General features: G+C 46.1%; 1 protein-coding gene and 1 pseudogene across 4 annotated transcripts in view; both read left to right on the forward strand.

Moving 5' to 3' along the window:
• MYO10 (myosin X) overlaps positions 1-18,821 on the forward strand; it is a 189,684-nt gene extending 170,863 nt beyond the window's left edge. For 3 of the 4 annotated variants that reach the window (XM_039842748.1, XM_039842749.1, XM_039842751.1), the window contains 13 exons: positions 1,637-1,730; positions 2,644-2,699; positions 4,470-4,612; positions 4,861-5,055; positions 6,084-6,241; positions 8,390-8,513; positions 9,038-9,335; positions 10,253-10,460; positions 11,278-11,414; positions 12,313-12,433; positions 12,801-13,253; positions 14,852-15,043; positions 17,370-18,718. In XM_039842748.1, the coding sequence (XP_039698682.1) occupies positions 1,637-1,730; positions 2,644-2,699; positions 4,470-4,612; positions 4,861-5,055; positions 6,084-6,241; positions 8,390-8,513; positions 9,038-9,335; positions 10,253-10,460; positions 11,278-11,414; positions 12,313-12,433; positions 12,801-13,253; positions 14,852-15,043; positions 17,370-17,471 (2,281 nt within the window). In that variant the 3' untranslated portion in view covers positions 17,472-18,718. Of the gene's footprint in view, positions 1-1,636; positions 1,731-2,643; positions 2,700-4,469; positions 4,613-4,860; positions 5,056-6,083; positions 6,242-8,389; positions 8,514-9,037; positions 9,336-10,252; positions 10,461-11,277; positions 11,415-12,312; positions 12,434-12,800; positions 13,254-14,851; positions 15,044-17,369 lie in introns of all 4 variants that reach the window. The other variant, XM_039842747.1, reaches the window with a different exon arrangement.
• Positions 7,957-8,075, forward strand: LOC120586504 (uncharacterized; annotated as a pseudogene).
• Positions 18,822-21,054: the final 2,233 nt, after the last annotated feature.

Raw genomic sequence — 21,054 nt, forward strand, 5'->3', positions numbered from 1 at the left:
GCTCAGAAATCATTAGACTCCTCTAGCGAGTTCTCAGGGCCTTCCGCTACCCCTGACCTTTGAAGGTTTCTGAGTTGACACAACACCGTGGAAGCAGCATCAAGGGAAGAGAAAATAATTCTTCCCATGGGAACAACCTAAAACCCTGCATAGATCCATAAATTACGAAACAAACTGGAAAAACAAGCAACCCTGGAATTACAGCCCCACTCTGTCCAGGCTCTGAGAGGCCACGTGTGGTTGCGGTCCAGGAACGGCCCACAGCTTTTCAGCCGAATTATAGGCCCAGCATTTGGCAATTGTCCTGGCTGTTTTGTGCCATAACGAACCTGCTAAATTTAGCATCTGGAATATTTTAGCCAAGGACTTTTTCCCCTGACCATTTTTAAAATTTCCTTTTTAGATTCCAAGTTATTCTTAATTTAGGAAGAAACATTTATGAATTTAAGGGTATCATCTGTACAGATCAGAAGCACGGCAAATTTCATTTCTGTGTGTGTGATCTGCGGCCTATATCTTGAATGTATGGGTTTTCCAGTGTTTTATGTGCAAGTTCAGAAATATCCCATATCAAGCAGTGACTGAAGTCTTCCCCTTGGGTTAACTAGAGTTAATGAAGCCCATTCGTGTTAGAAGTTTCCAGTGATCTCCCTCAGAGTCTGTATATGTTGAGTATTTTCAAACTCTTGGTCACATTTTTCTCCTTCAGGAATCACAGGAGATAGATTTTAGTGCTTTGCTACAAATAACTTATATGCCTCACCTTTATTTATAGATATTACCTTTTTTACTTAAATATCCCATCATCAAATACTTTCTCCTCTGCCTGCCTTAATGTGTGTGTATATGTCTCGTTAGCCCCCATGGGAGAAGGATGTTCGAGCATCTCCCATTTGGTACCTCTCGCGTTCTGTAGTTGCTAGATAAATGTTAGAGGGATGGACTAACAGACGGTCATTTTCCTCAAGCGTGTATTGAGTTTCTAGTTATATCATGACTTTGGTTCCCGACTTTTCTGGAGTTGACATGTTTTCCTTTATTACCCGACTCTGACAAAAGTGAGAAAACGTTTGAAACGTTTCAGACATTTTACTTCAAGCAATCGTTTTCTGCTTCCGGCTCCTCTGTGGTTTTATTCACTTTAGAAACCCCATTCTGGAACGAATAGGGAAAGAGACTTCAAGTGGCCTTTCTGAAATGGCACTCTTACATTATTGGCCTTCTTACCTTGGAATTAAAACTGAAATGGCACTTGCGTGTTCTGAAGGTTATAAATAATGCCTTCAGTAAAGATCCGTCATGTAAGTGTTTTGAGCAGAACTGAGGATTTCATTTTTGCTGCCAATTTCTCTAGGAGCTCATTATCATCGTTAAATGTCTGTGAAGGTCTGTGGGGCCTGGGGGCAGGGTCTTCCAGGGGTCTAAAATTGCAGCAGATAGTACTTGAAGGTAGTTGGGCTGTTTCTTCTAACTTTGCTTGCTGGTGGTAGAAAATCTGCATTTTACCCTGAGGAGCAAGCCAATTAAAAGCAAAGTTGCTCAGAGGAGATGGCATTTTCCGTGTGGGAAAGGGTACCACTGTTTTGCAAATTCAGAGACCAGTCACTCCTTGACAGTCACTCTCTCCTTCCCACAGCCAGTGGTTCAGCGTGCTCAGTCAGGTCCACGCGTCCACGGACCAGGAGATTCGGGAGATGCACGACGAGCAGGCAAACCCGCAGAATGCCGTGGTGCGTGAACTTGGGGTGGGGTGGGGTGCGGTGGGGTGGAGGGCGGCATCCTGGGGGAGGCCAGGGCACCGGGAATTTCTAGTCAGTCCTTTTTTTCCCCTTAAGTAAAAGTATAATAAAGACAAAAACGAGTATTTTGCTTCAAAGTCATGCCGAAAAGTGGAATAAATTATAAATGATTGTTAGTAGTAACGGATTTCAATTCTCCCACCTTTAAACATTAAAAGGAAAAAAAATTCCAGTTTTTACAAAATCATGGAAGCACATTATACTTTTCTTCAAAGGGCTTGATGAATTCTATTTATTTATTTTTAGGTTTTTTATTTTTAAAATTTTATTTATTTTTATTTTATATTTATTTATTTATTTAATTGAAGAAATGGTTTTAATGTTTTTCCCCCGTCTACCTGCTCCCTCCCACCTCCCCGCTACCCTTTGGTAACCACTAGTTAATGAATTCTAAGTTATATTCTTTTTTCACTCTATCCCAGACAAATATACAAAGCCAAAAAATCGTATTTTATAAATAAAGTTTTATTTTTCTCTTAAGAAAAACTTAACATCCAGCAGAGTGTCTTAGCAGAATAAGTAGAAAATTTAATGACAGATCATAGTATAAATCAGCATACTTGTAATATTGAAAGAAGTTTGTAAACACTCTTCCCCGAAGATATTTTAAGGGGGAGGAAGGAGACTAATTTATAATTTTTTTAACGAGTGAACTATAGATTCTGCCCTGTCTGTACTCAATAAACAAAGATGGGGACCTTTCTTGATAACTGTTACTTTGCAGCTAACACAAAAAGGAGCCTTTTCGTTTGACTGTTTAGAGGGTCATGTCTTGGGATAGTAAGATTAGGTGCACTGTGCTTGGATGGTTCTCTTACTGTCTCTCCGTTTTGCTCCGTTCCAGGGCACTTTGGATGTGGGGCTGATAGACTCCGTGTGCGCCTCCGACAGCCCCGATAGGTGAGCGGGGATGTGACTCTTAACAAAAGTAATAGTTACCTGCACGCGATCTCTCTGCTTCCGGGTCGCTTTCCTCCTCACTGGGCTGTGGAATGGTTCTAGGCTGTGTGTTCCCACCTGGTCAGCCCCAGCAATCCAGAGTCTGCGTTCTTGGTACCCAGTTTTATATCCTCCGAAAGTCTTCCTCTCTGGGTCTCTTCAGAGTGTGAGGGAAGACAGTGGAAACCTCATTTAGATCATCAATTAAAAAAGAAAACGCACATATAAGAGAAATATTCTTCATTCGCATTCAGGACAAGCTCAGAATTCATACAGGAGGAAAATGCCCGTTTAGGAAAACAGTATTCCAAGAAGTGTATAATTCACCTCTCTAAAATTATTAATGAATTCAAAAAAGATTTTGATGGTAGTTTATATGTAGAGTATTAATAAATTAAACTGCAAACATTTATTTTCCTTTACATTTCTACCTTATCTGTGCTCTTAAGATAGCGTGCTTTTAGTTTTGTTTTTCGAAGGCCAATCATCTTTGGAGATGGTCTCAGGAGCCTTTGCATCCAGTGACCTTTGTATCATCTCAATTTTTCTTTGCTGCTTTTGAATTATGAGTAAGAATCAAATTGGCTCTTGCCTTCAGTAACAGCTTTAGAAAGTGAATAAAAATGTTCTGATTCACATCAAAACTAGCGTCCACTCGGCAGCATTAGAGTCTGGAGTCTCGTTGTCACCGCGCTGTTGACGAAGGCTCTTCTGAACCACAGATCCTTTGCTTCTGCACTGTCTGATACCCAGCTTGGGGACCTTTAGCACGTGTGTGTCATGTCAGTAGTGAAGCCCAGATTCTTGTTCTGATGGTCACAGCCCTACCTCAACTCTGTCTTCTGAACCCTTTCACTCCAGCAGGTGCACGTGTGATGACCGTTCCGTAGAACTTTCTGGCCCTGCTCAGGCCTTCTCTCTCAACTGCCTACCTTTCTCCCTTCTCAACGATAGAAAAATCTTATTTTTAAGGAGCGCCTATCTTCCCCTGTCTTCCACAGTCGTGTTGATCTTTTCCTTGAACTTGGAGCACTTAACTGCAGTGAGCATTTGAAAATTTGCGAGAAATTACTGATAGTATCTGGCTTAAGTGGTTAGATAGGCGATGAGGATGAGCAAGGGCCCATGAGAAACTCGGGGCATTCTTTGTCAGACCAAAAAAAAAAAATGAGAGGCAAAATAAATTTCCATTATTATGTTATCCCCGACTGGGAGGTGTGCCCTTCCAGAGTGCTTCGAAAACGTGGCCCCAGGTGGCTGTTTGTACCAGGAATAATCAAGTGCATGATAGTCCACTTACACCTATTTACTGATCTCCTTCTGTTACTGGTGTCTGACATTTCATTACTGACCCGCAGAAATGTTATCCGAGGCAGTACCCAGAGGCAGAGAGGAATTTACTTTGGAGAGGCATCAAGACAGAATTTTCCCCACCGTCACCTTATTTCGCCTTCCCGGAACCGAGTTTCATCTGGAAAGTTTTGCACGAACAAATATTTTCCCTTCCAGGGCCTTCAAAATTGCGTCGCTCCAAGTTTAAAGGTTAACGATGCATAAAATAAACCCTGCAGAAACGAGCAAGATTCCCCCCACCGTCAAATACAAAGAGCACTGTGCTTTTTATCCCTGTGACCTGTAAGCCAGGGCAAAGGCATTCGGTCGGTCTTGGTTCAAACAGAGGTGATGCTGAGGTGGAGCTGAGGCTTTGCTTCCTTTCGCCCTGTCGCTCAGACCCAACTCCTTTGTGATTATCACGGCCAACCGGGTGCTCCATTGCAACGCCGACACGCCGGAGGAGATGCACCACTGGATAACGCTGCTGCAGAGATCCAAGGGCGACACCAGGGTGGAGGGCCAGGAGTTCATCGTGAGAGGTACTTGCCGCCCACGCGTCTCTCTCTTTGCCGTCCCGTGGAGTCCCGCTTTCATTTGCTGGATACCTGCGGTGTTTCCACTTGGAGCCGCTTTTTCGAGTGATTTTGACTCTCGAGGTTGCTAAAATTGAATAGGTGATCGCGGTCATTTCTGGCCAGTCTACAGGAATCCGACCCATTTGCGAGCATCATGCAGGTTATTCCCTGCTCTTCCTAGCTTTCAGCTCACGTGGAATCTCTCTCCCCAGGGTGGCTGCACAAGGAAGTCAAAAACAGCCCAAAGGCGTCTTCGCTCAAACTGAAAAAGCGGTGGTTTGTGCTCACCCACAATTCCCTGGATTACTACAAGAGCTCAGAGAAGAGTGCGCTGAAGTTGGGCACCCTGGTCCTCAATAGCCTCTGCTCGGTTGTCCCTCCGGACGAGAAGATTTTCAAAGAGACAGGTAACCAGGGCAGCATGCCCAGGGCTCCCTGGCCCGGGACGTCACGCGTCCCGTGTTAAGAGTTCTCGGTCTGCTCACAGCAAAGGGATGAGGTTCCTATCTACATCCCTGCCCTTTTTCCACTCAAAAAGCAGCTCTTTTCTGCGTAGTTTATCTTCTGAGGCTGTGCGTGGTCAGCTGTAGGGACACTTAGTATTTGAGCCAGAGTAAGGAGGCCTGGATTTACTGAATTGCAGGAAGAGTCTTCCAAGGACGATAACATGTAAACGTTGTCCCACAGAAAGCTTTGTTTTCATATGCTCTAGTTTCGTCTGTGTCATTATTATGCCACGAGGGTCGTAATGCGACCTAAAAAAGATAAACCCGTCAGTGAACGTAACTTAGTGCAATAAAAGCAGTCCTATATGTAAGCTTAGTTTGTTTGTTTCTTTCAGTATTATAAAAAATGTTTCTAGATGGTTTTGATTTTCATTGCTAGTCATGATTTTGTGCTTTTTAAATGTAACTATACTATTCAAAAAAATATTTGTGTTTCGTATACTTACTTCGTTTCAAATTACAGCTTATTTCTGAACACACATACTGCTTGCTTAGTTTTAAGTGTTTTCTTTCCAATGGGAGTCTAAGGAAGGGACGGGAGAAACGGGAAGGGAGGAGGCGAGTCGGAAATCTGCCAGAAGTTTCCGCTCTTGTTCCAGAGTTTTGAAAGGGTCTCTAGTTTGTGCCTGTCTTTCTTCCAGAGCAAAGGTTTGCAATTAATATATTTAGTTCTGGGCTTATTGTTTTATGTTTGTCGTCTTCTCTCAACTATAAATGACTCTTGTCTTTTGGATACCGAGATACCCAGCACAGGGCGAGGGACATGTACAGATTCAGCAAGTATTTGCTAAATTAAGTAATTAAAGGGGCTCAGGTGGAGATGACACAGGCTTCTTACGGGGCTGGCTTCCTGGGACTCTGGTGCAAGAGCGTCACGTCACGGTGGTCACAGAGGCTGACACTGATGTGTGCGCGATGCTCTGTCGCAGGCTACTGGAACGTCACTGTGTACGGACGGAAGCACTGCTATCGGCTGTACACCAAGCTGCTCAACGAGGCCACCAGGTGGTCCAGCGCCATCCAAAATGTGACGGACACCAAGGCCCCGATCGACACCCCCACCCAGCAACTGATTCAAGACATCAAGGTAAGGTGGCTCTGAGCTCATCAGGGTGGTTCAGAGCAGCTCACAGATCCTCACCCCTGGAACATCAAGACGTCAACGTTAGGCTGTTTTTTTCTGTGATCAAAACGAACTGTTGGTAAATTTTGTGTTTGTGTATTCCTGCTTTTAGGAATCGTAATACAAGATTTTAAGTGAAATTTTACATTGGAAATAGCTCGTCTCTTAGAAGGTTTCACTGTTGCCGCTTGAGGCAAACCCAGTTGTTGGACTCATCGGGCAGAGGGATACTGGTCTGCGGTGTGGAGTTAGGGCCCCCCATCAGAGGGACGTGGTGTGATCTGTGACCATGTAGTTTCTAGACTGCACAAGCAGAGTCACAAAGAGCCCAGACTCATCTAGAAAATTTGGAAAGTGTACCAGGTGCCACCAAATGCACAGATGCTCCCAAGTCTCTGGACCAGCACAGACCATGTTAACTTGTAACGTCCTGTTTATAAAGTCGAGTTGCTCAGTAAGTGTGTGTTGAATGAGTGAACACGCGTGCTTGAGGATTACTGCACTCGTGTTCCAGGCGTGGAAACAGACACGCGGGAGAACCTGGTTGCATTGCTCATCTACCCGGTGTGTCCTTGGTGTAGGACCAGGTCCGGGGGTTATTTATACTGCTGTTCCTCCAAGTTATCCGTCAGGTAGACTCCCAATACACAGGAGGGAGCTGGAGCTGTGCCGGGGAAGATGCCAGAACGATAGTGAGACAGGAAATTAGATAAGTGGATCCAGGAGGCAAACTCTGCCTTGGCAGAGGTGGGAGAGGGTCTCATTTGTCGGTCATGTGTAATTTCCTACCAAAGTCAAGTTGGCCTCTTGATACCAAAGTCGTATATTTTCTAGGTATTTGAAGGTAAATTCCACCAAGTCAGTTACTCTCCAAAACTGCAAAGCTTTTGCATGGAACTCAGGATGCTGGATGTAATTTTATTTCTAGCCTTAAAAATATATTTCGAAACTTTTTTTTTTTTTTTTGAGAAAGGAGTGAAAACACGTATCAGCCAAACTTTTTCTTCCAAGTTCTATCTATTCTCTATATTTTATAATTAATTTGAAATCTGATATTAGGGAGTAATAGTTTTCCAAATATGAAACAACGCTTTTTAAGAAATTAGACAAACTGTACAAATTAAGTCTATACAAAATTTTTTAATTAAAAGTTTTTTTTCTGGCTTTCAGAGGTGTTATTGAAAAAGTTTTATAGTAGAAATGAAATTACCAGGATAGAATGATTCATCGTCTCTGTTCCAACTTTCCTGTTTATTTAAAGTTCTAAATTTAAAGTAACTTTGGCCTTTTTGCATCCCAAATTGACATTTCAGGAGCATAAATACGTGATGAATTTCAGCGAGAGGATCTCTTAAACATCAGGAGTGAAAGAGAAGGCAGGTGCATGGAAGGGACAGTCTCGCTAATAGCCACGTTAACGTTTGTGGTTTTCAGGTATAGCGAGACTGAAGAAGGCAAATTAAAAGAGCTAGCAAAAGTACTTTAAATGAATTAATCAGTAAAGGTACATGGCTCGGCTGCATGATTAATGGCTAAATGATTAGCAAGAGAACTTTATTTCTATTTTTTTAGTATATATAATTTCAGGGGCAAAACTTTTAAATAACAGGAAAATATCTGCACATCACACGAAGAGAGTGAGCTGCGTAAAAATAACATATGATTGTGATTTGCCTTCGGTCTGCGGCCATGCCACCCCGAACAAGCCCGATCCCGTGTGATCTCGGAAGCTAAGCAGGGTCGGGCCTGGTTAGTACTTGGATGGGAGACCACCTAGGAAGACCAGGTGCTGTAGGTGTAAAAATTTTAAAAATAAGGGATTGTAAGCTGACAAGGTTCTTGCAATCTATGAGGTCAACCAAGGGTTGCCTCGCCTAAAAAAAAAAAAAAAAAAAATTGTGATTTGCCTTTAGACGCAGATTGTGGGTCTCTTCACACTTGAAATTGTTAATGCTACATTCCTACTACCATCCCTAGGCTCATGGGTGTGTTTAGACTCTTTCTGGGTATCCGGATGTTTCAGACTTGAAAAATATCCATGCTTGTGAGACTGCAGAGGCACCTATGTCTGACGACGCGTGCGCTCGCTCTCACGGCCCCTCTGTTTTCAAGGAGAACTGCCTGAACTCGGCCGTGGTGGAGCAGATTTACAAGCGGAACCCCATCCTCCGCCACACCCACCACCCGCTGCACTCGCCGCTCCTGCCCCTGCCCTACGGGGACATCAGCCTCAACCGTAAGTGCCAGACTCTGCCCGGCCTCGCAGCCCTGTGGCTTTGCTTTCCCGAGCATATGGCAAGGCATTCGTTTTAACTCAAGGACTCCCGGTCATCACAGATGGGAGGAAAGGCGTGAAACAGGTTCGTTACCAAAGCAGGGGTTTCAAGGGTTCGTTGTCGTGAGGCGAGGGTCGTGGTACTCAGAGAAAAATTTCTGAGGGAGTCAGAAAACGCCAGCACTGCACGCAGAGCAGCCTGAACCAGGCCCTGGACACTCCCGTGGTCCAAATACGGAGCCTGCCCAGCAACAGGCCGACTTTTAAGCAAGTATTTTGTGCAGTAAAATAGTCCAGTTACGTAACAACACAGTGTAACTCGCACATCTCGTGTTTTGCAGCTTTGTCCGGCTGGTTCAAAGGTACAGGGCACGTGGTGGCCACCGTGTCATGACGTAGCTGTCTGTCCCCATTGTCTGCTGCTTAGATGGTACCTTCACCAAACCCCTCATGTAACTTTCTGTGTTGGTCTTGCTTTTCCTCAGTGCTCAAGGACAAAGGCTACACCACCCTTCAGGACGAAGCCATCAAGATCTTCAATTCGCTCCAGCAGCTAGAGTCCATGTCTGACCCCACTCCCATAATCCAGGGCATCCTACAGACGGGGCACGACCTCCGGCCCCTGCGAGACGAGCTGTACTGCCAGCTCATCAAGCAGACCAACAAAGTGCCGTGTCCGGGCAGCGCGGGCAACCTGTACAGCTGGCAGATCCTGACGTGCCTGAGCTGCACCTTCCTGCCGAGCCGGGGGATTCTCAAGTACCTCAAGTTCCACCTGAAAAGGTACGTGAGGAAGACAGATTCCATGTGATCTCACTTATGTGTGGAACCTAAAAAACAGGATAAGCAAAAACAGAAACAGGCTGATAGATACAGAGAACAAGCTGACGGTTGCCAGATAGGAGAGAAGTTGCAGGGCTGGGTGGAAAGGGGAAGGGATTAAGAAGTACACACTGGCGGTTATTAAACAGTCACAAGGATATAAAGGAGTCAATGATATTGTGAGAGCTTTGGGTACTAGATGTATCAGGGGGATCACTTTGTTATGTAAATGTCTAACCACCAGGCTGTACGCTTGAAACTAATATCATATTGAGTATCTACTATAATGGGGGAAAAAAAAAAGTATAAGATGGCCTGCACAGAGCTATTCGCACAAGGGAGGTGATGGATTGTAGTTCAAATAAAGAGGGTCTTGACTAGAAGATTCCTTGAGGGGGTCAGGCTTACAGAATGCGTGGAGAAATGTATTTTGCTCTCACTGAGCCACAGAAGGCTGTTTCAGGGACCAGGTCACTTTCAGTGTAGTGCCCTAAGTGTAGGACATGGGATACATTTAATTCCCACTACCCTATATAAATAGGAAAAAAAAAAACAACCCCAAAACTTAGATATTTACTTGGATCAAATAGAAACAACTTGATTCGGATTAACTATGGAACAATTTCCACACAGCAGCCTGAGGCTTGACTCTTTCCAGTGGAGCCACACTGCAGAGGGGGCCTGGCAGCAGAAGCTGCTCCCAGTCAAACATCGGCTCTTTGGGGTGTTTTCTGGTATTTAAAGTAAACTGGGGCCCCTGCTGGGGAGCGGCTGGTGTTTGCTCCATTCACCGCCAGGCCCCTGCCCACCTCGAGGAAGCAGCCCAGCTGCCCGCCACCCTCCGTCCAGCAAGTAACAGTTTCGTGTTTGTCTCCTAGGATACGGGAACAGTTTCCAGGAACCGAGATGGAAAAATACTCCCTCTTCATTTACGAATCTCTTAAGAAAACCAAATGCAGAGAATTCGTGCCTTCCCGAGACGAAATCGAAGCTCTGATCCACAGGCAGGAAATGACGTCCATGGTGTATTGCCACGGCGGAGGCTCCTGCAAGATCACCATCAACTCCCACACCACAGCTGGGGAGGTGAGGAAGCGGCCTCTGCGTCGCACTCTGTCTGACACCAGACTGCCGACACGCGTAAGTCAGGAACGCTGTGCGCGGTTAAACCGGCCATCGTGCCCAGCTGTGGTTGGCATAGTCGGCTGCTCAGTAAACACGGAAACAAACGTGCCCCGCGATCAGCCCACGTTTATAAAGAGATAAGAATATGTATTAAGGATGAGTAGGAACCCCAGATCAAACTTGTACCCCCATATCTGAGACGCAGTCCTGTCACTCAGAAGCAGTTGAGTGTCTCGTGGAGACTGCGGCCCTGTCCGAGGCTGCCCCGTGGGACAAGAGCTTATTGTACCATATCTGCAATAAGGTGTTCCTGTTTGCCACACGAATGTCTAGAATGTTGGCTTCGGTGAACACGTGTGTTTCTTTTTTAAATGTAAACTTAGTACTATAAAACCAACTGGCTAAAAGTAGAGCAATAAAACCCAAAAAGCTGCTTTTGTAGAAAAAACATCAGCAGAAATCACTATTGTGTCTCAGAGTCGTGACTTTATCGGATAAAACTCAGGGCTGTGGTTTCCATGCAGTTTTCCTGCTAGTATGGGTTTGCCAGAGGTCGGCCCAGCCTCTGCCCCAGATGGCCAGACTTCTTAGAATAGGCAAGGAAGAGAGAAAGCTGACTTCATGGGGGAAACAGCACCTCTGAAATCCTGGGTGAGCTCACGGCGGTTCTAGGCCGCTCTGGCCCTCGCTTGTGCTGGTAGCTCCCTCTGGGTTCGGATGAGAGCACATCCCAGCACCACGGCTCTGGGTGCTGAGGCTCGCCCGGCGTGTCTTCCAGGTGGTGGAGAAGCTGATCCGAGGCCTGGCCATGGAGGACAGCAGGAACATGTTCGCCTTGTTCGAGTCCAACGGACACGTCGACAAAGCCATCGAAAGCCGAACCATCGTGGCCGACGTGTTGGCCAAGTTTGAAAAGTAGGTTCCTTCTCCCCGAGGTGCCAGCGGATGAAACGAGAGAAACTAAGGGCAGGAGTTGAGGATTTGAACGTCATTGCATTTTCAGCTTCAGAGTGCATTGGCGTTCATGTCACTTTACCTGGGTTAAGCTTATTTCATTTTTCACATCTCCGCACTGGCTGGATTTTTTGGTTTTTGTTTTGGTTCCTAGGTAAAGGCACAGTCTCGAATATGGTTGTCATGGGTCCTTTACCCCGTCCTTTCAGTCCTCTCTTGTACTCATTACCTGGGGATTCCTGATTCTTAGGTTTTCACTTATCCATTAGCTTTGAAACTGGCCTAGTAGATGCAGGCCGACGTGTAAACCCTTCAACACGCACTTTATAACTCTTGGGATTCTTATTTGATCTATGACTCTCATATCTACCAAACAGCACAAGATATTCTTGCTCATTATAAACACAGCATCCATATTCATGTCAGTGTTTATAAATATCATCGTAGATGACTTGAAGGTCGGTAAAGGGAATCAAGAGATAGCCTGTGTTTTCTTCCTGTGGATTCAGCATAATGCTTACTTAGTACTAGTTAGACCGGGCACGCCGAAAATACTCGTTAGCACAGTGTCATTGAAGGCTGCCTGTTCGTTGTGTTAAAAGTGAGGCCAGGATGAAAGCATGGTTTCATCCTCTTAGTGAGGACCTCAGATAAGCCTCATTCTTGTTCTCTCTCCCGCCCTTACACACACACAAAAAGACACACACACCACACACACACACACGTCTGTGTCTCCGCCCACTGTTAGCATGGATGGGATGTGTGCATCCTTAGAACACGCCATATCAGGTCAGCTCCCTGTGGGTCACCGAAGGCCATCTCGTTTTGCTTTCTGAGTCCCTCTGACTTCTGTCTGCAGGCTGGCTGCCACGTCCGAGGTGGGCGACCTGCCCTGGAAATTCTACTTCAAACTGTACTGCTTTCTGGACACAGACAACGTGCCAAAAGACAGCGTGGAATTCGCATTTATGTTCGAACAGGTACAGGGAACGTTTAGAAACACATTTCTTTAGCAGAGAGCGGGGCGAACATTGTTACTATTCCTCATGAGGTAGCTGTCCACCCTGAGAACTTATGCTTGCCAGATTTTCCCCGCGGAGGGAGCGGCTGCTTTTATTCCTTTGTAGAATGAAACGTATACATGTTTTATTTCAGTTCCTGTGCCAGGAACTGGCAGACAGAGACAGTCAGGAATAAAACATACGTGTCAGGTGGTATCAGTGCTAGGGAGAGGAGTTAGGGTACAATTTTAGGGAAGGTGAGAGATGGAGGGAGGGAGGGAGCCAGGCGGAGCACCGTGTGGCACCGCGGCATCTGCCCCTAACGCTGTCCACCGCCTCCCGTCAGGCCCACGAAGCCGTTATCCACGGCCACTACCCGGCGCCCGAGGAAAACCTCCAGGTTCTCGCCGCCCTGCGGCTCCAGTATCTGCAGGGCGACTACACGCTGCATGCCGGCCTCCCACCTCTCGAGGAGGTCTACTCCCTGGACAGGCTGAAGGCCCGCATCAGCCAGTCCACCAAAAGCTTCACCCCGAGCGAGCGGCTGGAGAAGCGGCGGACCAGCTTCCTGGAGGGGACGCTGCGGCGGAGCTTCCGGACCGGCTCCGTCGTTCGGCAAAAGGCCGAGGAAGAGCAGATGCTGGACATGTGGATCAAGGAGGAAGTCTCCGCCGCTCGAGCCAGCATCGTGGACAAGTGGAAGAAGTTTCAGGGGATGAGCCAGGAGCAGGCCATGGCCAAGTACATGGCCTTGATCAAGGAGTGGCCTGGGTACGGCTCGACGCTCTTCGATGTGGAGGTGAGAACCGGGCAGCTGTGGGTGGCGGGCGGGCAGGCCGCCGAGGACATGAATCAGGCTGGCCGGGGCCAAGTTCATATGGCGGGAGGGCGGGGTGGGTCGCGGCTCTCTTCTCCTCTTGTTAGAGCCCCCCCCCAATTTTTTCCTTTCATACCCGCCAAAAGTTTTTATTTCCTTTATAGTAAATGCTTTGATAATATTAGGAATGAGTGAAAAATTAAGATGTTACGTATTCCGAAATAACTCTGACATTTTCTTATGGAAGCTGTAGATCCAATAAAAAGTGCTGGTAAAATTCTACATTAAAAATTTTTTTTTTAAAGTTTCATAACCATTTACACAAAATTAGAAACTTTGGAGATGCTGGGATTTTATATTTTATTTTCCCATGTCTGCAGAATTTCTGTTTTGCAGTTGGAACTTAGCCATTAGCATCAACCCAATAGTGGTTCATAGCTTTTTTTTTTTTTTTTTTTTTTTAAGTAGACCATTTATTGAAAGAAAATCTTACCCTAATGGTCTAGATCCAAGCTTGGCCAATTGCAGCCCAAGGGCCGAGCCCTGTGTTCCTCCTTTCCTGTAACTTTTTATTGGAACACAGCAATGCTCATCATTTTCTTTGGCCGCTTTCACATTAAAGTGGCGATGTTGAGTAGCTATGACAGGAAACCACTTTTTTGTGTGTGGCCCACGAAGCCTAAAGTATCTACTCCCCATCTCTTCAGAGAGAAGCTTACCAGCCCCAGGTCTAAATGAGCTGCTGTTTTTCTTATCACAATCAATTCAGCATGTTATCTGATGACCTTTACACGAGGCTCTAAAAATCTAAATACTGATTCTGTATTCCAAGATCCCTTCCTGACTCTCTGACGCTATCTTTGGTCGGTTAGTTTGGTTGGTCGATTTCAGTCATGTTGGGTTTTAAGTATAAATCAGTTGCTTTCTCAGTGTCACTCACGTGTTTCCTCCTGTTTGTACTGGTTCAGACCAGCCCTGAGTTGCCGTCCCCTACATCGGGACTCTTATGTTCCTCCACTGATCTGTGCGGGAAAGTCTTGTTAAATCAATGAGATCCACCACCGCACACTGCAGATCACGGCTGCTTTTTTTCATGACTGTTTTTCAAGTAAGAGCCAAGACTGCTCAGCACATAGGGGTTTGGAGAATTTTCCTCTGTGATCCCAGATTGTGTATTTGAAGGATAATCATCAAACAGAGGGTTAGAGGCAGAACTGGAGCTGGAAGAGACCTGGCTCAGGTGCTTGGTTTGCTGGGGGTCATTGTCAGGGTCCTCAACTAGCCACGTCCATGTAGCTCATCGAAATGACCCACAGAGTGGTGATGTCCAGAGGCAAAGAGTCCCAAAGTCCGAGTGTGATGAGGTTTTTCCAAATATGCAGGATTGATTGACCAACTAGAAAACAGTTAAAACAGCCGAAAAGATAGTTTCTCTTACTTCAGCCCCCCCAGCGTAAACGCACCCTGAGCGTGTTCCGCATCGTGCCGAGTGCTCGCCCCAAGGCCTGCCTGGGGTTTCCTGGGCTCTGTGCTTCTGATCGCTTCACGGTCTGACCCTGGTACTGACTCTCGCCCACCAGTGCAAGGAAGGCGGCTTTCCCCAGGACCTCTGGTTGGGCGTCAGCGCGGACGCCGTGTCTGTCTACAAGCGTGGGGAGGGCAGGCCGCTGGAAGTCTTCCAGTACGAACACATCCTCTCGTTTGGGGCGCCCCTGGCCAACACGTACAAGATCGTGGTCGATGAGAGGGAGCTGCTCTTCGAAACCAGTGAGGTAAGAGGCGGACCGAAGAAATCTTTCGTTCGTGGTCTTGACGACACAGAAAAACAGTATCCCGTTTCCTGATGCCTTTGGCCCAAGTAATTTTTCTTTTCTTTTTTGCAATTAATATTTTTAATTATTAATTTTTAAATTGAAGAAATGATTTAAAGTTTTTTCCCATCTTACCTCCCCCCTACTCCCTCCCCTCTGGTAACCACTAGTCTATTGTCCATGTCCATGAGTCTCTGTCCTGTTCATTTGTTGCTTTTAGGTTTATATCCCACATATAAGTGGTATCATGTAATTTTCAACTTTTTGTGTCTGGCTTATTTCACTTAGCGTGATTATCTCAAGGTCCATCCACGTTGTTGCAAATGGCAGTATTTCATCTCTTATGGCTGAATAATTTTCCATTGTACACATGTACCACAGCCTCTTTATCCAGTCATCTATCGTAGGACATTTCACTTGCTTCTGTGTCCTGGCCACTGATAATGCTGCTATGAACATCGGTGTGCAGATATCTTTGCAGATATGGGTTTTCAAGTCTTTGGGGTAAAGGCCTAGTAGAGGGATTGCTGGATCATATGGTAGATCAATTCTTGGTTTTTTGAGGAACCTCCATACTGTTTTCCATAGTGGCTGCACCAATTTGCAGCCCCACCAGCAGTGGATGAGGGTTCCTAGTTCTCCGCATCCTCTCCAGCATTCGTGTCCTGTCGATTACAGCTGTTCTAACAGGTGTGAGGTTGTATCGTTGTGTTTTTGACCGAGTAATTTTGTCAGAATGTTTTGCGTTGAGACACATGATAATGTAGCATGGCGGTCCTTCCAAAGCTACAGGCTCCTCGCAGGCCAAAATCTGGTGACCCCAAATTTCTTCTGCATGCCTTCTCAACAGAGAAATGTGGTTCCCTGGTATGACAGGGTCTTACAGAAAGAAGGAAAAGAAAGAGAAATGACAAAGAAAAACATGTATAGTTTGGCAGTAAAGCCATTTGAAGGTAGTAGACGATGATGACAGTGAATCAGTGACAACAGTGTGACTCAGCTCTGCACTGTCGATGGAGCAGAAGCAAGCAAGGGGTGGGACCATCCTGGGCAGAGCTAATCCTGGCTCACAAAATTATTAAAAAAAAAATGCCTCTTAATATGTATGCTATTTGCTCCAAAGCTTAAGATGTAAAAATAATAATATTACAAGAAGCCTATCGAGGTCTCCACGTAGGGAGCAGAGGTGGGGGATGGAAGTCACAGTCGGCCCGTGTGGAGAGCGGGGGCTGGGAGGCAGCAATCGATTGCACCGAGGATGCGATGTGGGAGGCAGACGGCCGGCGGGAGGTGTGCGGGGTGAGGGACAGAGGTGGGGGCCTTGGACAGGGTCTGCTTGACTCCAGTAGACAACAGGGAACTGTTCTGGGATCTTTGTGCATGATGTAACAGGCAGTGTGTTTACAAACCCTGAGGTGGGGTGGGATTGGCAGGGAAGAGAGAACAGGGAAATGGAAGCCAGGTAGGATGTCTTAGCAGGGATGCAGGCCAGCCGTGAGAAGGGACGGGCCAAACGGGGTGCAGTGACTGCATCACTGGAAGGAGCTAATTTGAGATCATAGCTGGCCTGGAGCAGAACTGGGCATCTGCTCCTCCCTGCCTGGCCCTTTGAGCAGCGGTCCCCAACCTTTGTGGCACCAGGGACCGGTGCTCCTATGAGACTCTAATGCCTGATGATCTGAGGCGGAGCTGAGGCGGTGATGCCAGCGCTGGGGAGTGGCTGCAGATACAGATGAAGCTTTGCACACTAGCCCGGCACTCACCTCCTGCTGTGCAGCCCCGGTCCTAACAGGCCACAGATGGTACCAGTCTGCGGCCCGAGGCCAGGAACCCCCTGCCTTAAAGCCTCCCTCTGTTTCTTCAGCTGCGTCATCAGTCGTTGACTAGAACGGTACAATCCGGCGTTTAGAAACTGTAATTGTGAGCTCTGGCACTAACCCTTATTTTAAGTGGGAGAGTAATCTCAGTCTCAGTGATACCGACACACTTGAGTCTCATAGGGCGGGTTTTGCTTCGTTTTTATGTTCAAAATCCAACAGTTTAACATCAAGCATAATTGCCACTTCTGCATGCGAGAACCACCAGGTGGTGCTCTCTGCATTCGGAAAAGCCATACTACTCCTCCCTGACTGGGCAAAAGCAGGTAAACTTGGCTTCAGGTAAAACTTGAGCCGAGGGTTCGCCTGCCAGGCCGGTGGCTTTTGCTCGGAGGACTTCCGATGGCTAGGCCAGGCCCACTGACCCCTCGGAGGCTGGTGACCGTGTGCCGATTTTGCTTCCCCGGCAGGTGGTGGACGTGGCCAAGCTCATGAAAGCCTACATCAGCATGATAGTGAAGAAGCGCTATAGCACCTCGCGCTCCGTCAGCAGCCAGGGCAGCTCCAGGTGAAGACGGGAGTGAGTCCATGTGTCTTCAGGGTCTGATCGCGCCCCCTCTTGGCCTCAGCTGGCTCCTGCGTGTGGCACTCAAAGCAGAGCTTGCCTGGGCTTTCCGGAAGCCTCCAGAAGGGAGGTGTCTTCGAGGGACCTTCTGCCCTGTCCACTTCAGTGATCATGTATTAAGCTGTCAACCTTAACCCAATTTCCAAAGCTTTACTACTACACATGCCTTAAAAAAGAGGGGGAGAAACCACGCTGCCGCCAAAGCAGACAGAAGTGCCTTAGCTTTTGGGGAACTGACACTGATGGACCTTAACTGTGCTACTGACGGGCAGTGCTTCCCCCCCTGGTTGGGGAGCCTGACAAAGCCTGGAAAGGGGGCGTTCATCCATCACTTATGCACTAACTTCCCAGCCTGATTTCCCCGACTTTGAGGGAAGGTGAGGGAGTGGGGAGGAGGGGACAGAGAGAGTACAAGGGGACAGTGTATTTTAGTCAGAGTGCTGCTGGCAGCCTTCCTCGTGGACATGTATTAACTTTTTTTCTTTGTTTCATCTTTTAAGTATATGTGCTTGCCAGTGCATGCATGTGTTCATAAACTCATCACTTTAATCATTGTTTCATGAGCATTAAAAGCAAAGGGAAAAAGGATGTGCAATGATGTAAACAGTCTGTCTGTATATTTTAATAGTTCAGAGTTATAGTCTCCAACTGTTACTTTATGAGGTGGTTTTATTAACAAACCGGAATCTTGGATTTTCCTGTCTTTGCTGTATTTCGAAAGCCACGTTCTGACTCAGTTTCGTTTCACATGTAGCAAAGTCTGCATTCTGTGTCTGCTGTATTATAAACGGATATGCAGCCTACGAATAACTGTATTTATAAACCACTCTTAAACAGCTGGCTCCAAGGCTGTTTTTAGAACTATATGAAGTCATTTTGGAATCTTTAGTTTCTAAAAGATTTAAGTTAAAAAAATGTTTCTTCGAAGGTTAGCTTGTGTCACTCTGGGTAGATTACAATATAACCATGTCGGATATGGGAGAGATGCTGTACTCCGAACAAATCTTTACAAGACCCTGACATCAAGTGCTGAGGCTTTAATAAAATACACGTATTTTATCCCAAGTTTATAATGGTGGTCTGAAAAAGGCACCTGTAAATAAATCAGCATTTATGACCAGAAGAAAAATAATCTGGTCTTGGACTTTTATTTTTATATGGAAAAGTTGTAAAGACTTAGACCAACTAAGTCTACCCACAAAGAAAAAAACAATTGCCTTACTCCCTTACGGACAACCATGTGAAATCATTGTTTATTGGCTCAAAAAAGTCTGACAATAAAAGATATTAGCTAACATGCAATGTGTGTTCTTTATCGGGGCAGCTCTAAGTACAATATGGGATTATATTTTTGTTTTTGTCGTTTTCGGTTTTAGTACTTTTGACTTCAGGGTGGCCAAGCTGTGTGTTTCATGCACTTGACCGCCAGGTCTCAAAGCAGACATGTAGACATCTCGCCTGCTCTCCTAGACACAGAGCACGACTCGGGAAAGCTGAGAAGGGAAAAGACAGGGTTCAATGAAATCACTGAAATCTAAGGACTCGAGAGGTTTACGCTGAAGTCTCCTGTTGCCTAGCCCGAGTATGCCTGATCCTACAACCTGCTCATAGCCCTGATCACTGTGGAGCATGATGCTTGAGCGGCAGGTCCCTTAGCCACCGATGGACCCAAAGGACCAGCTCAGGACACTGGGTCTCACCTGCAGAGGCCCCTCAGCCAGATGTGGACATGAGCACCACCGGTTCCCCGACGTCCCTTTCTCTCACCTCTGACCCCACCTCTGCTGTATCCAGGCATCAGCCTTGCCCCACTCCGCAGGGCCTGGGAAGTCACCTGAAGCCAGGTGCTGCCAAGCACCTGTGGCCTGGAGTGACAGGAAGATGGTCACCTATGTTTTCTTGTTTTTGTTTTCATTTCAAGCCCAGAGAGAAGTTGGCGGAAGTGCCTTTTCCACTGCTCACGACTCAGGATTCCCTGTCACTTCTTGTACCCCAGAGAGCCGCCCTCCCCCTTGTGTAAGGAAGTCGGCAAAAAAGGCAGAGCGACACGGCTGAGGTCTAAAGCCAGGACACAGGCCTTTGCGTGTTAAGAGCTTCGTTTGGGTTCGCGTCAACCTTCTGCCTCGAAGTAATTACAGAGTGAGAGGAGATTGCAGTAGGGTGTATAGAGAGGCCTGTCTCCTTCGCCTGCTTCCCCAGCGGTAGCGTCTCATGTGCCGGAAGAACAGACGCAGCTAGAACGAGCAGTGAGCTTCCCCAGCCGCGGATTCTTTCACCAGACTGACACGCACTCACAGGCACACTAGGCTGGAACGTGGTCGGCAGAGTAATTTTGAATATCTGCTTATGAGGGAAAGAAGTCAGTATGAATCATGGCATCACGGCTGACTTCAGTAACCTAGTTGTATTTTCAGTGTGTTTTAATTTTTAATTCTTTTGGAAGAGAATGCACATGAGTGTTTTTCTTTTTTTTTTTAATTGGCAGAAGTTACTTTTCCTTCCAGCCCTGGTCCCCAGCTACCCAGTTTCCGTCCCCAGAAACAGCTATTTTTACCATTTTCTTGAATATCTTTCCCAGAAATATTTCAAGCAGCATAGACTCACATGTAAATTCCTTGTCCTCCTTTCCTTTTAAAAAACATAAAAGCATAAATTCTCTTGCATTTTTCCAGAATAATATCTTTGATAGGATTCTAGACAGTATTTACACAGTTCTTATTCTTTTTGTGTATAGGATCGACGGCTATGGGGCAAAAAAAAAGGCCACCTGATTTCTCTAAATAAAATTCAAGAAGGCAAATACTTTATAAGACTTTTTACTCAGCACAGTGTTGAGGTTATATATATATGCTATAGTAAAATTCTATATTATCAATCATGTATTGGGATCTTTGGTAAATTCTAGAAATATTTGTTGGATCTAAAACTAAGTGCTTTAAGGAATACGAAAATCCTCACACCAAAAGCTTATAGGGGACAAACAAGTATACATAAAACTAAATTTAACTAGTGCATGTGTTCCTATTCCATACATAATATGCTGGAAAATATTTGACCTGGGCTCTAGGTTGGCATTGCCATTATCAAAATACATAATTTTAATCCCTTAGGTCAGGGGTCCGCAAACTACAGCCCAGAGGCCAAATCTAGCTCTCGCCTGCTTTTATTAAAGCATTTATTGAAACACATCTCTACCTGTTGTTTGTCTATAGCTTCCTTTGCTCTACAATGGCAGAATTGACTAGGGACACAGACCCCTTGCAAAGCTGAAAATATTTACTCTCTGATACTTTGTAGAGTTTGCAGACCCCTGGTTTAGGTGATTATGGAAGTAAAATCAATCGTCAGCTATAGTTTGAATTTTGATTCCACGTGTTATCCTAGGAATATACAGTCCCCAGTTTTGAGATTACTGCTTCAAGTGTTTCTCGTCCACTATTATGAACGACCATCCTGATTTCCCTCCCCGCCTCCCTGCATTTCCTCCCCAGCACACACTGGCTCAGCATCACCTGTCATTTCTACCTAGC

This window comes from Pteropus medius, unplaced genomic scaffold (genome assembly GCF_902729225.1).
Source record: "Pteropus medius unplaced genomic scaffold, Ma_sr-lr_union100, whole genome shotgun sequence".
NCBI classification, from domain to species: Eukaryota; Metazoa; Chordata; class Mammalia; order Chiroptera; family Pteropodidae; genus Pteropus; species Pteropus medius.